This window comes from Mercenaria mercenaria, chromosome 4 (genome assembly GCF_021730395.1).
Source record: "Mercenaria mercenaria strain notata chromosome 4, MADL_Memer_1, whole genome shotgun sequence".
Classification (NCBI taxonomy): Eukaryota; Metazoa; Mollusca; class Bivalvia; order Venerida; family Veneridae; genus Mercenaria; species Mercenaria mercenaria.
The window spans coordinates 43,891,032-43,908,061 of record NC_069364.1 but is presented as its reverse complement, the minus strand read 5'-3'; the positions used below and the strand labels follow the sequence as shown (position 1 = coordinate 43,908,061).

Below are 17,030 nucleotides of genomic sequence, written 5' to 3'. Positions count from 1 at the left end.
TCATTCAGGGCATGTAAGGTTTCTCTTAAATAATACAGATTATAATTGGAGTCTGAAAATCCTTCTCTATTTGAAAGAAAAGTCCTCAGCTGTTTTTCAATCTCACTCCAAGGTAATAAAAAGATGGATCTTAATTTTCCATAATTCTCAGTTGGAAGAGCACACATCTACGAATCACTGGGGCTGTGAGTTCGATCTCTGAATTAGGTGTACCTTTTCCATGACAATTTGATAAAAGACTATTTTTGGTTTCATCACAGGCCCTTTTATCAACACAACTCTATATTTTAATGATGCATGGTGCTTTTTTGGAATATCAGTTGCCATGGCAACACAAATGACATTTATTTGTAAAATATGGTAGAATTTGATTTCTCATTTTTAACTTTATTACAATATACTGGTTTCCAGTTTCTGCATGAACATTAGAAAAACAATGATTTTCCAGTATTTTGAACTACTAACAATACAATATAAATTTATATTATGTCACTAAAACAGGTTTTCTCATGGAACAGTTCTATTGTTTCTTAGAGGCAGAAATTGAACACTTTCTATCATTTGTCTAAAGACACACTTACCACTGCATGTCACTCCATCGCCAGAAAAACCTGCGTTACAAGTACATGTGAAACTTCCCTCAGTGTTGGCGCATGCTGCATTCGTATGACAATTGTCTGCTCCTGTTTCACACTCGTTAATGTCTGAAAATAATTGACAGATCATGTTTCATTCAGGGCATGTAAGGTTTCCCGTAAATAATACAGATTATAATTGGAGTCTGAAAATCCTTCTCTATCTGAAAGAAAAGTCCTCAGCTGTTATTCAATCTCACTCCAAGGTGATAAAAAGATGAATCATAAAGGGCTCGGTACGCTTTACATTGAAAAATGGCCCATCACAAAAATGCTAATATCTGTCATGCAAAGATTGCAAACTTTTAACAACAAAAAACTGAAAAAAATATTCAGATACATCAAAAACTCACCTTTCTACAGGATATTTACCGGCCCGACTGTTCGGTGGAGAACGTCGTCTGCTCAATTCATTTTGACGTCGCGCGGAATTCTTCATTTCCCGCTTATCATTTTCTCAGTATCCGCTAAGTTTAATTCGGTGCTACGGACATTAAGCAGTCGTCGACTATTTATACTGTTACTGTTATTTAAATGTAGCGAATAAGTATAAAACGACAAAAGAAACAGATCCGCATTAACCTCATATATCGTGCTGACTTTATCAAGATGCTGACCGCGATAAATAAAACAATAATCTACACTCATGGACTTTTATAATCGGTCACTGTCGTTATAGCGATAACTTTGATAATTAATGAATAATATATATATTTAGAACCTAGAAATCTATAGTTGTTTTTTACTGTATATTTTGTGATATCTTGGCCATCCTTTTTATTTCTGTAAATGGCCAAAGGTATATTGTATATGCCGATATGCCAATAAATCTGAAACTGAAACTGATAATATTTAAATTACTCAATTGATATTTTCTCGATCACCTTTGTTCCCATAACATTATACCATTTATTCGTGAGGGTAATTTCCCGTTGAAATGGCTCAAATTAACCATGCGTGGTGTACTTTATTATTTTATTTTTAGTAGTCTTCATGAAATAATGAAAATCATAGATGATTGATTATAAATGTCTATGAGTGTATATTTATATTTCATATGTGGTTAAAATAAATAAATAAAAACCGGAACCGCGTTTCAATATGTGTTTTCATACTTGTAATACAATTCACCGCTGCCGCTCTCCCTATAATTTTTAATCTGTTATACGTAAGTAACTGACAACTAACTAACATTTTGTATTATCGTTTGTTGCATACTCTCTGTTATGGAGAAATAATGACTGACGCAGATAGAAAGGCTTAGTGATAAGTTTATGCATTTTATATATCTGAAGCGATTGATACAAAATGATGAATTAAATATAAGTTTGATGATAATGAACAGTTAACACATACGTACATGTATATATAAAACACTGATTAATATACATGTGTCCATTGCTAATGTTCAAATACAGTTCTAAGGTATCTATTCCTATAAACTGTAAGTCTCTATTGTGGAATGCAAAAATAACAATTCTAAGTATTCTATTAACATTTTCTGAAGTTAGATTTATAGAAATGTCTCAAAATAAATCAATAGGGAAATATTTCGTCCCTTGATTTACGAGTTCATTGAGCGGTCTGTAAGCCTTTAAGCTGACTTAGCCGCATCGGATCAATAATCATTCTTTAAACAAACGCATTTGAGTGAATGAATGGATGAATGAATGAATCGGAATGAATGAATGAATGAAAAGACAGTAGTATAAAATCATTTTCATAGAAAAGCTAACATGCATATCATTCGACTTTGTAAAACGATAAAAATATAACAGAGTTTCGCCGAACTAGTGTTCATACAGCATGTCTTAATTAGTCATCGACTGTCATCATAGATATGACAAATGACTGGTATTTTTAACTATCATATCGGTTAGCGACGTACATGTCACCCACCAATTTGATAAACATCAACACATTTTGGATTAAAACATTATTCCTCTTGCTTACTAGCATCAGACACGAAGTTATCCCAGCCAGTCGGCCATTTGTTTGAACGGTAACGACCGGTTCCCAGGTACCATACCACACTCGCTACATGGGCACATGACCCGACAACACGTGCACCGGCCTTACACTTGCAATACCAAGATGTGATATTTTTACTGTCATACCCTATCCAACATTTATACTTAACAGCTGATGTATGCCTGCTTTGTAGTCTAGCTTGCAAAATACCAGGAACATCGCTACATACAGATAATGCATACGTGTCGTCACTCATATGTTCAGCTGTGTACGATTTAGCCAATTTTACAGTATACACCCCTAATGTAATTTCGCGCACTTGTTCTTCTGACAATTTAGGAAAGTCAATAACTGCTGATTCTGTTACTTCTCGCCACTTTTGTTTCGTCCGGCTTTGAAGTTTTTCTTCTACTGTGTTTTGTAATTCGTTTTTCCTTTTAGCAAGTTCGAACATTTTAGTGCCAAGTTCGATATCTGCGAGGCGATCCTTTGTTTGAGAAAGTGGAGGCTTAAACTTGTTACAGATTGCGCATATGATGCGGACATAATCCGTTAAATACGGTAATTTACTTGTTGGTAGTACATTATTTAGAATCTGCCATTGTTTGATTCTAGCATTGGCAGATTCTACAACCCAACGTATTTTTGTCACAAGTCTACTTTCGTTAGCGTCTTCTGTTGTGTGTTGTGTTTTTCCTTTCTCTAAAAAAGAAGGCATTTTAGCTTCAATTCCGCTGTCTTTAAGCACTCCTAAAGAATCTCTAAAACCTCTGTCAACGACGAAAACATCGCCACGCCTAACCCATGTTTTCATTTCTTAAACATTTTGCTCTAACATACTGTTCAAAATGTTCGCATCATTATTTTTACCATTCGCCAAATATGGACCAAGTACTGATACTATGTATCCAGATGTTGTTACTACCATCATTGGTTTGACAAGTGGTCTTTTCTTGTGTACACTGTATGTTTTGCGCTGGAATTTGAAATTAGAACTTTTGTGTATATACACGTACGTTCCGTCTAAAACAAGGATCGCCGGCGGGCTACATTCATTTTGACCTAATAAAGAAACTGCTAATGGTCGTGTGTGCTTTTCAATTACATCACTCCTGCTAATGTGTGAAAACCCGATGTACAAAGGGGCAAAGTTTTTAGCCAGTTGCTTCCGGACTGAGGTTACAGACCTACGTATTTGTGATTTTGACAGGTTGTATAGAGTACTTATTATTCTGTTGGAAAGACCAGTCCTTATTTTCACACTGGCCATAGCTTTATCAGATCAAGTGGTTCCAACGTTGTTTGAGCGGTGAGTTTTACGCAGAACAGATGGTGAAATATGGCCGATTGTATAAATTTCCGGTCTTGTAAGTATTATTTAAAGGAATTTCTACCCGTTATATATCGAATTGAATGAAAACGATGGGTGCACCTGGAGCGCAAATGTCTCCGTTTCTTAGCACATGTGTCCATTTAGCTGAGGTTTGTGCCATTTATTCAAACACTTATGTACAGTCCAGCGAGGGAAAGAAATTTTTGTCAGTTTTCCACAATATCGCATCATATATAGTGCTTATCGGGAACAAGTAATTATTTAAAAACTTCTTATCTATAGGGCTACGTCTTAAAACAAGGCATATTTATTTTCATAGAATTATTCGAGTTTGTTTCAGAAAAATCGGCCGAAAACCTAACGCAACGCAGTTTCGAGTGGGCCGCTACGCAACGCAAACAAGTGGATACCGTTCTCTGTCTTACTTGCCGGGTCCTATCTCTTATATAAAATGTCGTCCATGATCTACGTAAACATCATATTTACCATTAATGTACACTGAATTTCATGTGGCTGTACTAACAATTGAAATCAAGTTTTTCGTTCAACTAGTATTGAGTATGGCATTATCTGGAACATTTTCATGTGCCCACAAGTTTGTTAATTTGAGATAATAAAGAAAAACTGTTCTATAAATTACCGAACGGGTTATCAATTTCTTTGGTATGATGTTTCTACTTGATGTCAGATTATTAGATCATTTCACTGATCGTAGGTGCAGATGGAAATACCAAGCTTGTGGGTAACTGTTTAGATTGTATCTATGTTCTGAAATGTTTACTCAAAACAATTACCCGAGAGTGTCGGATATTGCGATCCATACCTACAACCAGTGATTTATTCCTGTTTTGTATGTCTTATTCTTCAGATAACCTAAAGGAATAAAGAATAAAATGAATGTGTCTCCGGCTTTAATGTACTATGCTTTACTAACGTAGCATTTTTTTCATTCATGAGTCATCTTACACGTCGGGTGCAAGAAGAGTTTTTCCAGCATCGACGAAAACGTTGGAACATTCTCTACAGATTTTTTTAAGCCATTCAGTAAAAACATACCCAGTTAATTATCTATCACATCAGATAAACCAGGTAAAAAATTGAGTTTTTACTTTCTAGTTATTCATCAAAACTAATTAGTGTTTGAAATTATTTTTTGTCCAATGGCATTGCAGTACTTTTCAAATGTTCAGCAAATTTATTTTAGTAAATCAGCATTAACTAGCAGTCATTTATTAATCAGGTTAGTCATGTGTACAGAAGGGACAAGAGGTGTGTTATTGATTTTATTTGCTCTGACGTCATCCAAAAACAAAAATAATTTCAAACACTAAATAGGTTAGTGTTTATTAATGTGCATTTACAAAACTTAATCAGCCTCGCGGCTGCGCCGCTCGTAGCTGATTACACTTTGTAAATACACATTAATAAACACTAACCTATACGAAAAGATGATACTGGTGAATGATTTGGTTACCAATGTGCAAATCCGTTTTTCAAGTGACACTCCACGTGGTATATTCCGGATGCACACTAATTTTCCCGTTTATTTATTAGCGACCATTACGAGAACTAAAATTAAACTTAATTTTATTTTGAATTTGGTGCTACTGGTTTGCATAATCTTGGTTTATACTCTATATATCTTTTCTCTTGTCTTATAGGGGTATGAATATGTTGGAATTATAAAGAAAATCCAGCATTATCATGGTTTGTGTGTCTGTTGTTTTTGTTAATTAACAAAGTGCGTTTTCGCTATGCAATGAAAACATGTGAACTCGAAATTGTGCGTGGAAATTAAGTGTTTATATAACATAACATAACATAACATAATATATACTTTATTTGGCATAAAATGACAAAATACACATTTATAGCCAATACAATTACAACAGTCATGTAATGTAAGAACTTACGACTTACAGCTTACTGAGTGATAATGTTTTACAGAGAAAGTATTTACGTATTCACAGTTCACAAAGTGATAATGTTCTACAGATAAAATATAGTTACGTAAAATGATGTAGATGACGATATATAAATAGCCGCAATTTAACACAGTTTTACTTCAGAAGGCAGTTTACTTGCGGCATCACATATATCAAAAAATAATGTAGTTACACTATTATGCGATGCGTGTAATAAGAATGGAAATTATAATATTGTTAGTACAGTCTAATGACGTAGTAACTTCGCGCACAAACTGCAACTGCCTTATATTGGAATCGGTAGCTGGAGAGAAGAAAAATGAGCAGATTGTTCCATAGACGTCGGTGCCGGTGTGGACAAAGTATAAAAATTGCTCCCCCCTCAAATATTTTAAGATACAGATATAACATGCATGCTAATAAAACACAAATTTAACTATTGTATGATTCTATCTCGGCTTCGATTAGTCTGATGTCACATTTTTACCGGGCTGTTCCTTATATCAGATATTAGTCCACTGTCCACCCTAACCTTTAGACAGTATATTGTACGCTCAATACGTGCTAGTCCGTTTGTTTTCATTTTGAAAGACAAACATACAAATTTATTTTGACATTTTTGTTTCATGGACGACAAGTTTTTTTTCTCTCTCGTCATTTTCAACGTTCTTGTTTCTCCGCGATTCATCTCTCTGAAAATAGATGAACGCTGCATCAGACATGTGAGTGAAAATATGTACAGACAATTGATCAGTACATCTTGCCATGGATCAGATTTTATTTATTTTGTACGAACAGCTTAGATGCACAGTATATCAGTAATGAAATAGCAATGCATTATTTCAAGAGAGTAAATATGAACGAAATGCAACTATACTGATTTAAAGAGTTAACCCACTTGTGATTGTTTTTGTACGCTGTTCAATACCATACGTGATGGGGTTTACATCAGTTAACTGGTTCTTATGTTTTGGCTAATTAATATCTGATGATATTGATATTTGATATTCACTTTGCTTAAAGTTTGGGTTTTTGACAATGTCCGCAAAAATATATGTCCAGTAGAAAGCGAACATAAAAATGAAAAAGTGCAATACATTGGAAATGGCGGGATCATTATAATGACATAGAACGTTCTAAAGTTACATTATATGAGATTCTAATGACTTTTTATGACGGATAAGCCTTTGCAAGTGAGACAAAGAACGGTATCCACTTGTTTGCGTTGCGTAGCGGCCCACTCGAAACTGCGTTGCGTTAGGTTTTCGGCCGATTTTTCTGAAACAAACCCGAATAATTCTATGAAAATACACATGCTTTGTTTTAAGAGGTAGCCCTATAGATAAGAAGTGTTTAAATAACTACTTGTTCCCGATAAGCACTATATATGATGCGATATTGTGGAAAACTGACAAAATTTTCCTTCCCCTTTCTGGACTGTACATAAGTGTTTGAATAAATGGCACAAATCTCAGCTAAATGGACACATGTGGTAAGAAACTGAGACATTTGCGCTCCAGGTGCACCCATCGTTTTCATTCAATTGGATGTATAACAGGTATAAAGTCCTTTAAATCATACGTACAAGACCGGAAATTTATATAATCGGCCATATTTCACCATCTGTTCTGCGTAAAACTCACCGCTCAAACAACGTTGGAACCACTTGATCTGATAAAGCTATGGCCAGTGTGATTTTGGTGAGAAAGATAGCAAGGGAGGTGCGAATACTTTTTTTCCCAGAAATCTTACTTTTATTTACGTACTGGACCATTTCATCGAAATTAGATTTGTTAAGACCTGTTAGATTGAGATATTCATCACTCGATAATGAGTCGTCATCAAAGCAGAGTCTTTTTTCTTTATTTTCCGTTGCGATTTTGCGTATATTTTCAATCAAATCAATCAGTTCTGAACTCGATAGATTAGTTCTGTTTCGAACATTTCCATTTCCTTTTACAGTCGTGATACTACTTGCAGTAAACATGTTTTCAATTAAATGACGTGGACAGCATCTTGCGCCATTTGAAAGAAGCACCCCTGTTTCAACAAATAATTGATTCCTAGCAAAACTTTTCACTCTCATAAGTTTTGGGCCTGGCTTTTCGCAAATAAAGCACCTAGAATGTGTGTACCCAGTGCTCTTTAATAGAAGTGAAATAGTGTCATTTTCAGTTTCAATTCGTGCCATTTTTGACGGATTATTCTCCATAGTATTGATGGCATCAACCGATTCAAGCGGTGTTGGACTTGGGGTCTGCTTAACATTGTTGCGGCGTTTGAAGTTGAATTTCTGTCTGCATTATCTGCATGTAACATCTGTTGTGTCAGATTGGAGATAAATAAGGAATGTTTTTTCCAAGAACTTTCTGAAATCTGTATTTGACTCTCCATTTATCGGAATACGGTCCTTGGGTTTGCACCTCTTATTGCAAAGTAAACATCGTCTATAGTAATCCATTGTTTCAGTCGCGCTAGAAAAAAGATATAAGATTCCTTTATCATTCTAGGTTTTTAGCACGGGTAAAAAATATGACCAGAAAAGTAAAAAAAAAAGGTTTTCAACATCAAATATTTTTAACTGAAAAAAAAATGGTGAAATATAAATCCACTATGGTATTTGAAAGGGGCAAATATTTCTCTACATAATTTTCAGTTTGGATGGATTTCGGATGAAAACGTTTTAGTTTTTTTTCTTATCTGTCTGGTCATATTTTTGTTTTATTCTAGGTCCGATACTTATGCCTTTGTTATTTTAGCTCATTACTTTTCATATACGAACCACATTACGTGATGAAAGTACATCAAAATACTTTTAAGAATTACATCCAATCTGATGGAAAGTATGGGTTGTAAAAAATATGATTCAAATCTTGTCACATTGCGGCTATAAGGGAGTTGATACAGAGGTTCCGACTAAACAGTATTAAACACATGCAGGTACGCGTACGTGTAGAGATATTCTTTATGTTTAAAAGTGTTAAGGCTCTTTAAAAAATAAAAACATCACAATTTTTATATAAACTTGACGTACATGAACACATTAGATCTGTGTATAAAACCTAAAAACTTGTAGATTTATCGACTAAAGGGTTACTATATAGATCTCTATCTGACTTCTTTTGCAGACGTTTCTTCATGTATATAGATTAACTACACATGCGCGGACACATACGAAATCGCACATTTTTTTGATTAACATTTAAAATGTGTCGGAAAAAAATGTTGTATTTAATAAAGGGAGGTAATTTCTTTTATAATTCTAACATGTTTTTATTATATACTATTGTAAAAAAAATTAAACTAATCAAAACCTGTTTACTTTTACAAAAATAAATAAAACGAGAAAATCTGGAAGAATTTTGAAATAATGTAAAACCATTCGGTTTGTGTTTGAACGTCTTAAATATATACAATTATTCGTTATGAAAGTCGCTTGAAGGTCTCTCTCAGACAGAGAGAGATCAGACATAACCATGTAGCTATGCATACATCTATTTGGTATTGTTGACACAAGTACGAAGGTAATCTCACACTCTAGGTGTGTATTTAGCTTATAGACAGTTGGATAGTGCGGAAAATATTTGGTTGCAATTGTGGTTTATATTTTACTTATAAATTAAAGTAGATCTAACTAACATACACAGTTAATTACGTGATTCATGTTTATAATGATATGAACATAGGATAATGTTGATTTTCGATAAATTAACCATGAAAATTCACAACATAAGTGACAAGTTTCCTGCTTTTAAATTTGCAGACGATTTGTCCGCACAGTTGCATGATGTCAATTCGCTTTTCGTTAAAGACAATTATAATTGATATTATATTTATCGTCGCTTAACTACAATGTATTCAGTGCGCATGTTCATTCTTTCTGTCCATCATTTTGTAAACAATTAAGATTAAATAAAATCATATCAAATCAAATAAAGAATTGACATTCTTGGAGAGCTGTAATGAAAAATAAGCTAAAACATATCTAGATTGTAATAATTGGCCGGTACGATTATAATCGTTTCCTAAACGACATCTACTTCTTGCTTATAAAGTTGTATACAGTACTGGTCCAGAACAGAATAATCATGTACACCTTCGAACAATTTCTGCAAAATACTCACCATCCGCAAACGATAAACTTCAAAACTCCTCTGTCACGTGAAAGGTTACATCCTGTTCTTATTAACCATGTAAAAAATCTAAAGTTTATTACTTGCGGATATCATTTATTTTGAGCGTTTGTTGAAAAAAACACACGTTTTCGTTACTTTTACGATTTACGACATCCGTATGACGTCACTTATGACGTCATCAGTGGTTGCGTAGGTGACGTAATGTTCGCGTTTACGTTCCTTGTATAACTGGCTATAATCTGATACATTTTTTCATAAAATAAAAAACTTTTAATTTTTCATGATATTTTAGGCCATTTCGTATAGTAAAGCGTACCAAGCCCTTTCCATAATCTCAATTGGAAGAGCACAGATCTACGAATCACGGGGGTTGTGAGTTTGATCTCCACATGAGGTATATGTTTTCCATGACGATTTGATAAAAGACATTGTGTCTGAAATCATTCGTCTTCTTTTCATGATTCATGTGGGAAGCTTATCAAATTCTAGAGTGATATTGAAACTTAGTTTTATAAGTTTACACAGAAATGTCAGCTAAGGGGCACAACTGTTACATTTGGAGGCTGTATACATTGTATCAATATTTCTGTCGTGAATATCGTATGATGTATTGACCTCTCTGATGTACATATAGTACCTTATATTATGATGTATCTGTCAATCTCACATAAAAATGGTACATTTGTACCTACAAGTACTATGTATTGACATCTCTCACATAGATATAGTACCTACAAGTACAAGGTATCAACCTCTCAGACAAAAATACAGTACATTTTGTTACGATGTATAAACCTCTCTCACACAGATATAGTACCTACAAGTACAAGGTATCAACCTCTCAGACAAAAATACAGTACATTTTGTTACGATGTATAAACCCCTCTCACGTAGATATAGTACCTACATGTATAATGTGTCAACCGCTCTAATATAAATATAATACCTTCACTGCATGTGTCACCAGTGAATCCGAAGCCTGTACAGTCACAAAAAACTGTATTTTGATCATTCAATCGACACTGAGTTACGTTAGCACAATCGCCTACACAATAGAAAATAATACAGATAAACAGAAAGAAACAAAGCCAACAATATTTAAATTCCTACATCAAAAGGTAACAAAATTTTACATAAATCATTATAACACATCTATGTAGCACTGAGATGGCATATATATAGCACTTGAATAATAGATATAGATAGATCTAGATAGATTTATTTCTGTATAAAATGTATACAAAACATGGTAAAATGGATATCAAAACATGCATGTAAAAGAACATAAATGAATTGAATATGTCAACTACATTATAAACAAAGGATAACACAAAAAAGAGACAAAGATGTCCATTGTGGTCCTTATAATAATAATTACAGTTTAACAAAGGAAGACATTGTTATCACAGTTAACATTATAATGAAAGACTTGTGGAAAAACATTTACAATATCGTATGTCATAAAAAGTATCACAATTAGGCAAATACACCTAATAAAACTATTGCCGATAAATTGAGCTTAATTTTAGTCTCAAATAAAATCACATTGGATAAAAATACTAAAATAAGCATGTTTATAAAGCAAAATGAGCCGTGCCATGGGAAAATCAACATAGTGGCTTTGCGACTATGTTGGTTTTCTCATGGCACGGCTCAAATGTTGATTAAACCTTGTAAACCCAGTGCAGCCTGGAAAGGTTCTTACATGTCTAAGACAATATAATCATTTAAACAGTGGGATATTAACAACAACAATCAAAGGTCACACAGATAAAAAAAAACAACAAAAGAACAGCAATGCGGAGCAATATACGCCAAAAGGTATAAACTTTGCCCCTATGTGTGACGTTAACCTTGAAGCAAGCCATCCTAAACATGCCTGCATATTGTCTCAATGTGGTGAACATTTGTGCAAAGTTTCTTTAAAATCCTTAAAGCACTTCAAGAGTTACAGAACGGACATCAAACAGAGACGTAAGACCTTTGACCCCTAACTGTGACCTTGACCTTGAAGTAAGCTTTCCAAATCATTTGCTCTGCACGTTGTCTCGATGTAGTTAACATTTGTGTCGTTTCTTTGAAATTCTTCATGCGTTTCAAGAATACTAAGCGGACACGAAATTGCCAACGCACGGACCGACACCAATGTACGTCATAACATAATATGTCCCTTCAGGCATATAAAAACAACTCAGAAATGTCCAATTTAGTAGTGCCAAAATTTATAGTGTCACTCAGAATAAATACATACTGAACTGGTTCATCCCAAGCATTGTAAACACCAAAGAAAACATAATAATCAAAAGTATTCTGAATTCATGTTTTAATCCCTCCTAGCTGGCCCACAGTTTTCCGTAAACAAACTTCTTGCCCAAAACAGTCATGTTTATACCAAACTTAATTATCCTTTAAACAGGAGTTGAATCATGCCAAATGTCATTTGATAAATGCTAAATGCCAACTGCTAATTGTTTTTTTTTTACAACTTGCAGGTACACAGCATTTACTAGTAGCAACTGAGGAATCAACAAATAGCAACTGGCAAACAGCAATAGCATACAAGGAGCAAGTCTAACAATTTGTTAGAACATAGGAACACAGTTTAGCTGGATGTCAGTTAGATGTAAGCATGGACAAGATTTTAGAATATACATTTAGCCATGCTAATTGCCCCTAAAGATGCTAAATTATAAATATTAAATGCCAAATGCCTGTTAATCAGGAAACGCTAATACCCGAATGATAAAAACTAAATGTCAAACTGAGTTAAAATGACCTAGCTGTAGCTTAGAAACCAATGACTTCTAATTACTAATTTTTGACCTTCAGTATTACTTGATAGTGTTTCAATTGGTGTATGTATTAAACAATTCATTTACTTACAGGTTCTGCATTTAAACTGGCTAGGGTTATTCGAACTTCCTGGTGCAAGGCAGACCGTACCGTCTGGGCAATCCTGTCAAAATACAACATATATCCTTTAAACAGAAAACTGAAAACAAAGAAATATAATAGAAAAATTCTCGTGGATTTGCAGGCCTGCACCTCATGCAGTACAGGCATTGCATAGTCAACTCAAGCTGAATACAACATTACAGATCATAGTACTTTTATGATAACTGTATTTATTTAATGTTCTTCAATGGTTGAATAAACTCGTCGAATAAAATAATGAAATGCGAGGCTCTGCCGAGCATTTTATCAATTTTATTCAACGAGTTTAATAAATTCAATGTGGAAAGTCACAAATGTAATATTCTTTTTATCACATGTTAGCCTTTCTTGTCGAAACATCAAAAAATTGACTTTCTTTTACCATATAAACAAGACAATTTGACCGACGTCACCTAAACTATAAATGACGTCGACTTCAAAGCTTTATTACACTAGTGTATTATCATTTTTATTTAATGGCTTTATTACACTCCCGCGACGTCAAAAATGTCATAACTGTATTTATTTAATGCTCTTCAATGAAGTACTGAAATTTAACAGTGGTATAAAATTGACCTCAATTTATTTTTCACTGGTACAGATTTATGGATCCATGCTGGTCACCCTATGTTGGTTTTCTCATGGCATGGCTCATTTTATTAATCAGGTACTGTGAAACAAGTTCCTAATCAATCGAAACAGAAGCAAAGATATTTTTGTTTGTAAAAATGTATGTCAGCTTTAATACTTACATCAGGAAAATTTTTCCTACAGTTTGGTGGAGCTGCTTTTACCACAACAACAACAACAACAACTAAAAGGAGAACCTGCAAGAACAGAACACTGTAGTAAGACTTACTATAAAAAAAACTAAGACATATGAGCCGCACCATGAGAAAACCAACATAGTACATTTGCAACCAGCATGGATCCAGACCAGCATGCACATTGACGCAGGCTGGTCTTGATCCATGCTGGTCACAAATGCACTATGTTGGTTTTCTCATGGCACTGCTCATATTCAAGTTTTTAATCATTTGTAGACCAGTTATAACTGGATAACAGAGAGATTCAGTTGTGTGCTATGTTGAAATAGAAGGAGAGTTCAGCATAAATTCTGTTTGTATTGCACATATGTAATCACATACCTTTGTACATGTTAGTTTAAATTACATTGTCTTAAGTATATGTATTCTATATCAGTAATATGTGCCACCACACACATGTATATGTTTTAACTTGTAATATTATTTGAATGCGTTGGGGTTTGGGTGGGGGTGTATGGGGGTTGCATGCAGCAGCAAAGATGACATTATTTCAAACAGGAGGTGTACTTTAAATATAAAACACATTTTGAACTGTGCCATGAGAAAACCAACATAGTGAATCCGCGCAGTCTGATCAGGATCCATGCTGTTTGCTAACGGTTTCTCTAATTGAAATAGGCTTTGAGAGCAAACAGCATGGATCCTGACCAGACTGGGCATATGCACAGGCTGGTCTGGATCCATGCTGGTCGAAAAAGCACTATGTTGGTTTTCTCATGGTGCGGCTCATTTCATGACTATATTCCCATTTTAAAGTTGCTTCCTCAAAAAAGAAATCAGCTTGTATATTCTTATAATTCTGTGGACAAATCTGGGTCATACGGTGATTTTCCAGCTGTGACAGTGGAGAAGGATCCCATGTGCCTATCTAGGCATTACAGTGCAGGCACAATCAGTAACCTGGGTAGAACCTTCCATTAGACAGCTGAATGGCTTCCTCAAGTGAAAATATCCTACACCCCAAGAAAGATTTTGAACATGCTGTGGTGTGGGGCAAGCGATTCAAAGTCATCAACTTTAACTATTCAGTCACCTAGGTGCCCGATTTAAGAGCAAATCAAGTAATATTTCTACAGAATGTTTCACAAGCTGAAAACATTCAGCTTGATTATTTTTAGGACATTCAGAAGGTTTCAATTATCTCATTTAAATAATTTGACGACGATGATGACGACAACAAATTATAGATATGAAAATTACAATTCTTTTTGTCAAAGAAAAATCTGTTCTCTGTCTACTGAAATTTCAGCTTTATTACATTAAACATAATGAGGATATATTCTATTTTATAGGTTTTTTGTGTGAGTACTTTTCAACTTCAGTAATAGAATTTAATTAACCCTTAGCCTGCTGCAGGCGAATTTAACAGCCTTTGCAAACAGCTTGGAACCAGATCAGACGCCGATTAAATCGGCGTCTGATCAGGTTCCAAGCTGTTTGCTACTCTGACAATATTTCTTCCAATTTCGGAGCAAATTGAATGAACTTAACAATTTTAGCAGACGACATTTCCAGCAGACGACAATTTACCTAGCATGCTAAAGGTTAAGAATCATTTTAGGCTGTATCATGTGAGGTGGAAGGATAATATTGAGTTTTAGAATATCTCATAAATGAGCAGCACCATGAGAAAATGGAACATAGTGCATTTGCGACCAGCATTGGTGCAGTCTGGTCAAGATTCATGCTGTTTGCTAACGGTTTCTCTAATTCCAAGAGGCTTTGAAAGCTAACAGTATGGATCCTGACCAGACTGCGTGGGCTGGTCTGGATTCATGCTGGTCGAAAACCCACTATGTTGTTTTTCTCATGGCGAGGCTCAAATCATTTTGCTTCAATTTTATCACAAGGAAAGTGTTTAATAATCAATCAACATCAAACATACAATTTTATATTTTCAGTTAATTGATTTTATTTTACAGTTATATATTGTTTAACTGAAACACTTTGTTAATTGCAAAAATTATTATCCATAAAAAAGATGCATTTTAATACATTATCGAAGATATATGTGTCATGTGTGAATGACTTTTTGATGATAATATCATATTTTACAATATTTAAAACTTTAGCTGGTTACCATAAATTCATAGAATTAAAATCCAACTTTATCAATTCTTTTTAAAATTTGGTTTAATTGTTCCCAAACAAATTTTTGAGAAAATTATGTGTTTAAGAAATAAAGATGGACAAGTTCTACAAATATATTTTATGTAAATGTAATGTATATTTAATTAACAGTATTTTGCACTAGGTTTAAAACAGTTGTATAGCTAAACACTGTATAAATGTGAATGGATTTTTTTTAATATTAAAGCAATGCATGACATCTAATTATGAATGTAGTTCTACATAGCTCTACATACACAATTTACTTTATTTATAAATTTAGTAAAGATCACTTCGGCTACATTTGAAGGGAACATCTAAATATTAAATATTTTATTATCTTTTAAGTATTTTTTTCTAAGCCTTTCTTTCACTTCAGACGATTTTTAAATTAGTTATTACCAACTAATAAACTTTAAAGTGAGAGATGCAGTTAAAGAAAAATGGTAGTGGAAATTTTGAAGTACATGATTTGAACAAGCAATAAAATAAAATTACTTGAAAAAGATTAAAGTAAAACATAATCAACACACACCCCTTTCACGATGATATTTCCTCCTGCCATAATGACAATGTGACGTCCTTTCTCGTGTTTGATCAACAGCAAATCTCAAAGTAGTGGAAGACAATCAGAGCTAGTATTCACCTGTAATATATACTTAACTGTTAGTGAGCACATGTTGTTATCATCAGAAAACATCTTATTTTTAATCATTTTTCTGAGCACATGTTGTTATCATCAGAAAACATCTTATTTTTAATCATTCTTCTGACAGTTTCGCTTATTAATGTAGATCAGAATGAAATCATCAAAAGACCTTTGAAAACTTGCGATCATTAACACCTCAATGTGAAAGTACTTTTAAAAATAAAGACAAAAGATTTCTCAAAATAGTTATACAAATACTAGCAAAGTTGAGACCCTGGTAACCATACAAAAGGTCATGTAGGGAATCAATACCCGGTATACAGACACACCTTGGGCATCAAACACTTACATGTACAACCTGGTAGCCAAATGCTAAGATCTATAGATTTCAGACTTCATACATTGATGACAACAGATTTGGTTTGACTGATAGGTAATGTTATGGAAGTCACCTGATGTGGAGTTTAAAAGTTGTCCAACAATTGCTGAGAAACCTGCTTATACCCAAAAC

The 17,030-nt window shown here is 34.0% G+C and overlaps 2 protein-coding genes and 1 long non-coding RNA gene across 3 annotated transcripts in view; 1 reads left to right on the top strand and 2 right to left on the bottom strand.

Moving 5' to 3' along the window:
- The window catches only part of LOC123551581 (fibrillin-1-like), a 38,821-nt gene extending 22,301 nt beyond the window's left edge, over nt 1-16,520 (bottom strand). Inside the window, exons 1-5 of the mRNA XM_053541050.1 lie at nt 16,406-16,520; nt 13,687-13,761; nt 12,884-12,956; nt 10,947-11,045; nt 582-704 (exon numbers count right to left, since the gene is read on the bottom strand). Coding sequence (XP_053397025.1) covers nt 582-704; nt 10,947-11,045; nt 12,884-12,956; nt 13,687-13,761; nt 16,406-16,435 — 400 coding nt within the window. The 5' untranslated portion in view covers nt 16,436-16,520. The remainder of the gene's footprint in view (nt 1-581; nt 705-10,946; nt 11,046-12,883; nt 12,957-13,686; nt 13,762-16,405) is intronic.
- On the bottom strand, nt 727-3,849 carry LOC128556329 (uncharacterized). The gene has a single exon (XM_053541053.1). It carries the CDS (start codon nt 3,418-3,420, stop codon nt 2,572-2,574), a length of 849 nt encoding a protein of 282 aa, XP_053397028.1. The 5' UTR covers nt 3,421-3,849; the 3' UTR covers nt 727-2,571.
- LOC123551583 (uncharacterized) lies at nt 10,215-13,815 on the top strand. The gene is made up of 3 exons (XR_006686437.2): nt 10,215-10,394; nt 12,493-12,623; nt 12,886-13,815. It is a non-coding gene; the product is annotated as an uncharacterized LOC123551583 (long non-coding RNA).
- Nucleotides 16,521-17,030: the final 510 nt, after the last annotated feature.

Bases quoted from the DNA above. Each gene is read 5' to 3' on its own strand.
- LOC128556329 (XM_053541053.1), bottom strand. From the start codon at position 3,420: ATGAAAACATGGGTTAGGCGTGGCGATGTTTTCGTCGTTGACAGAGGT.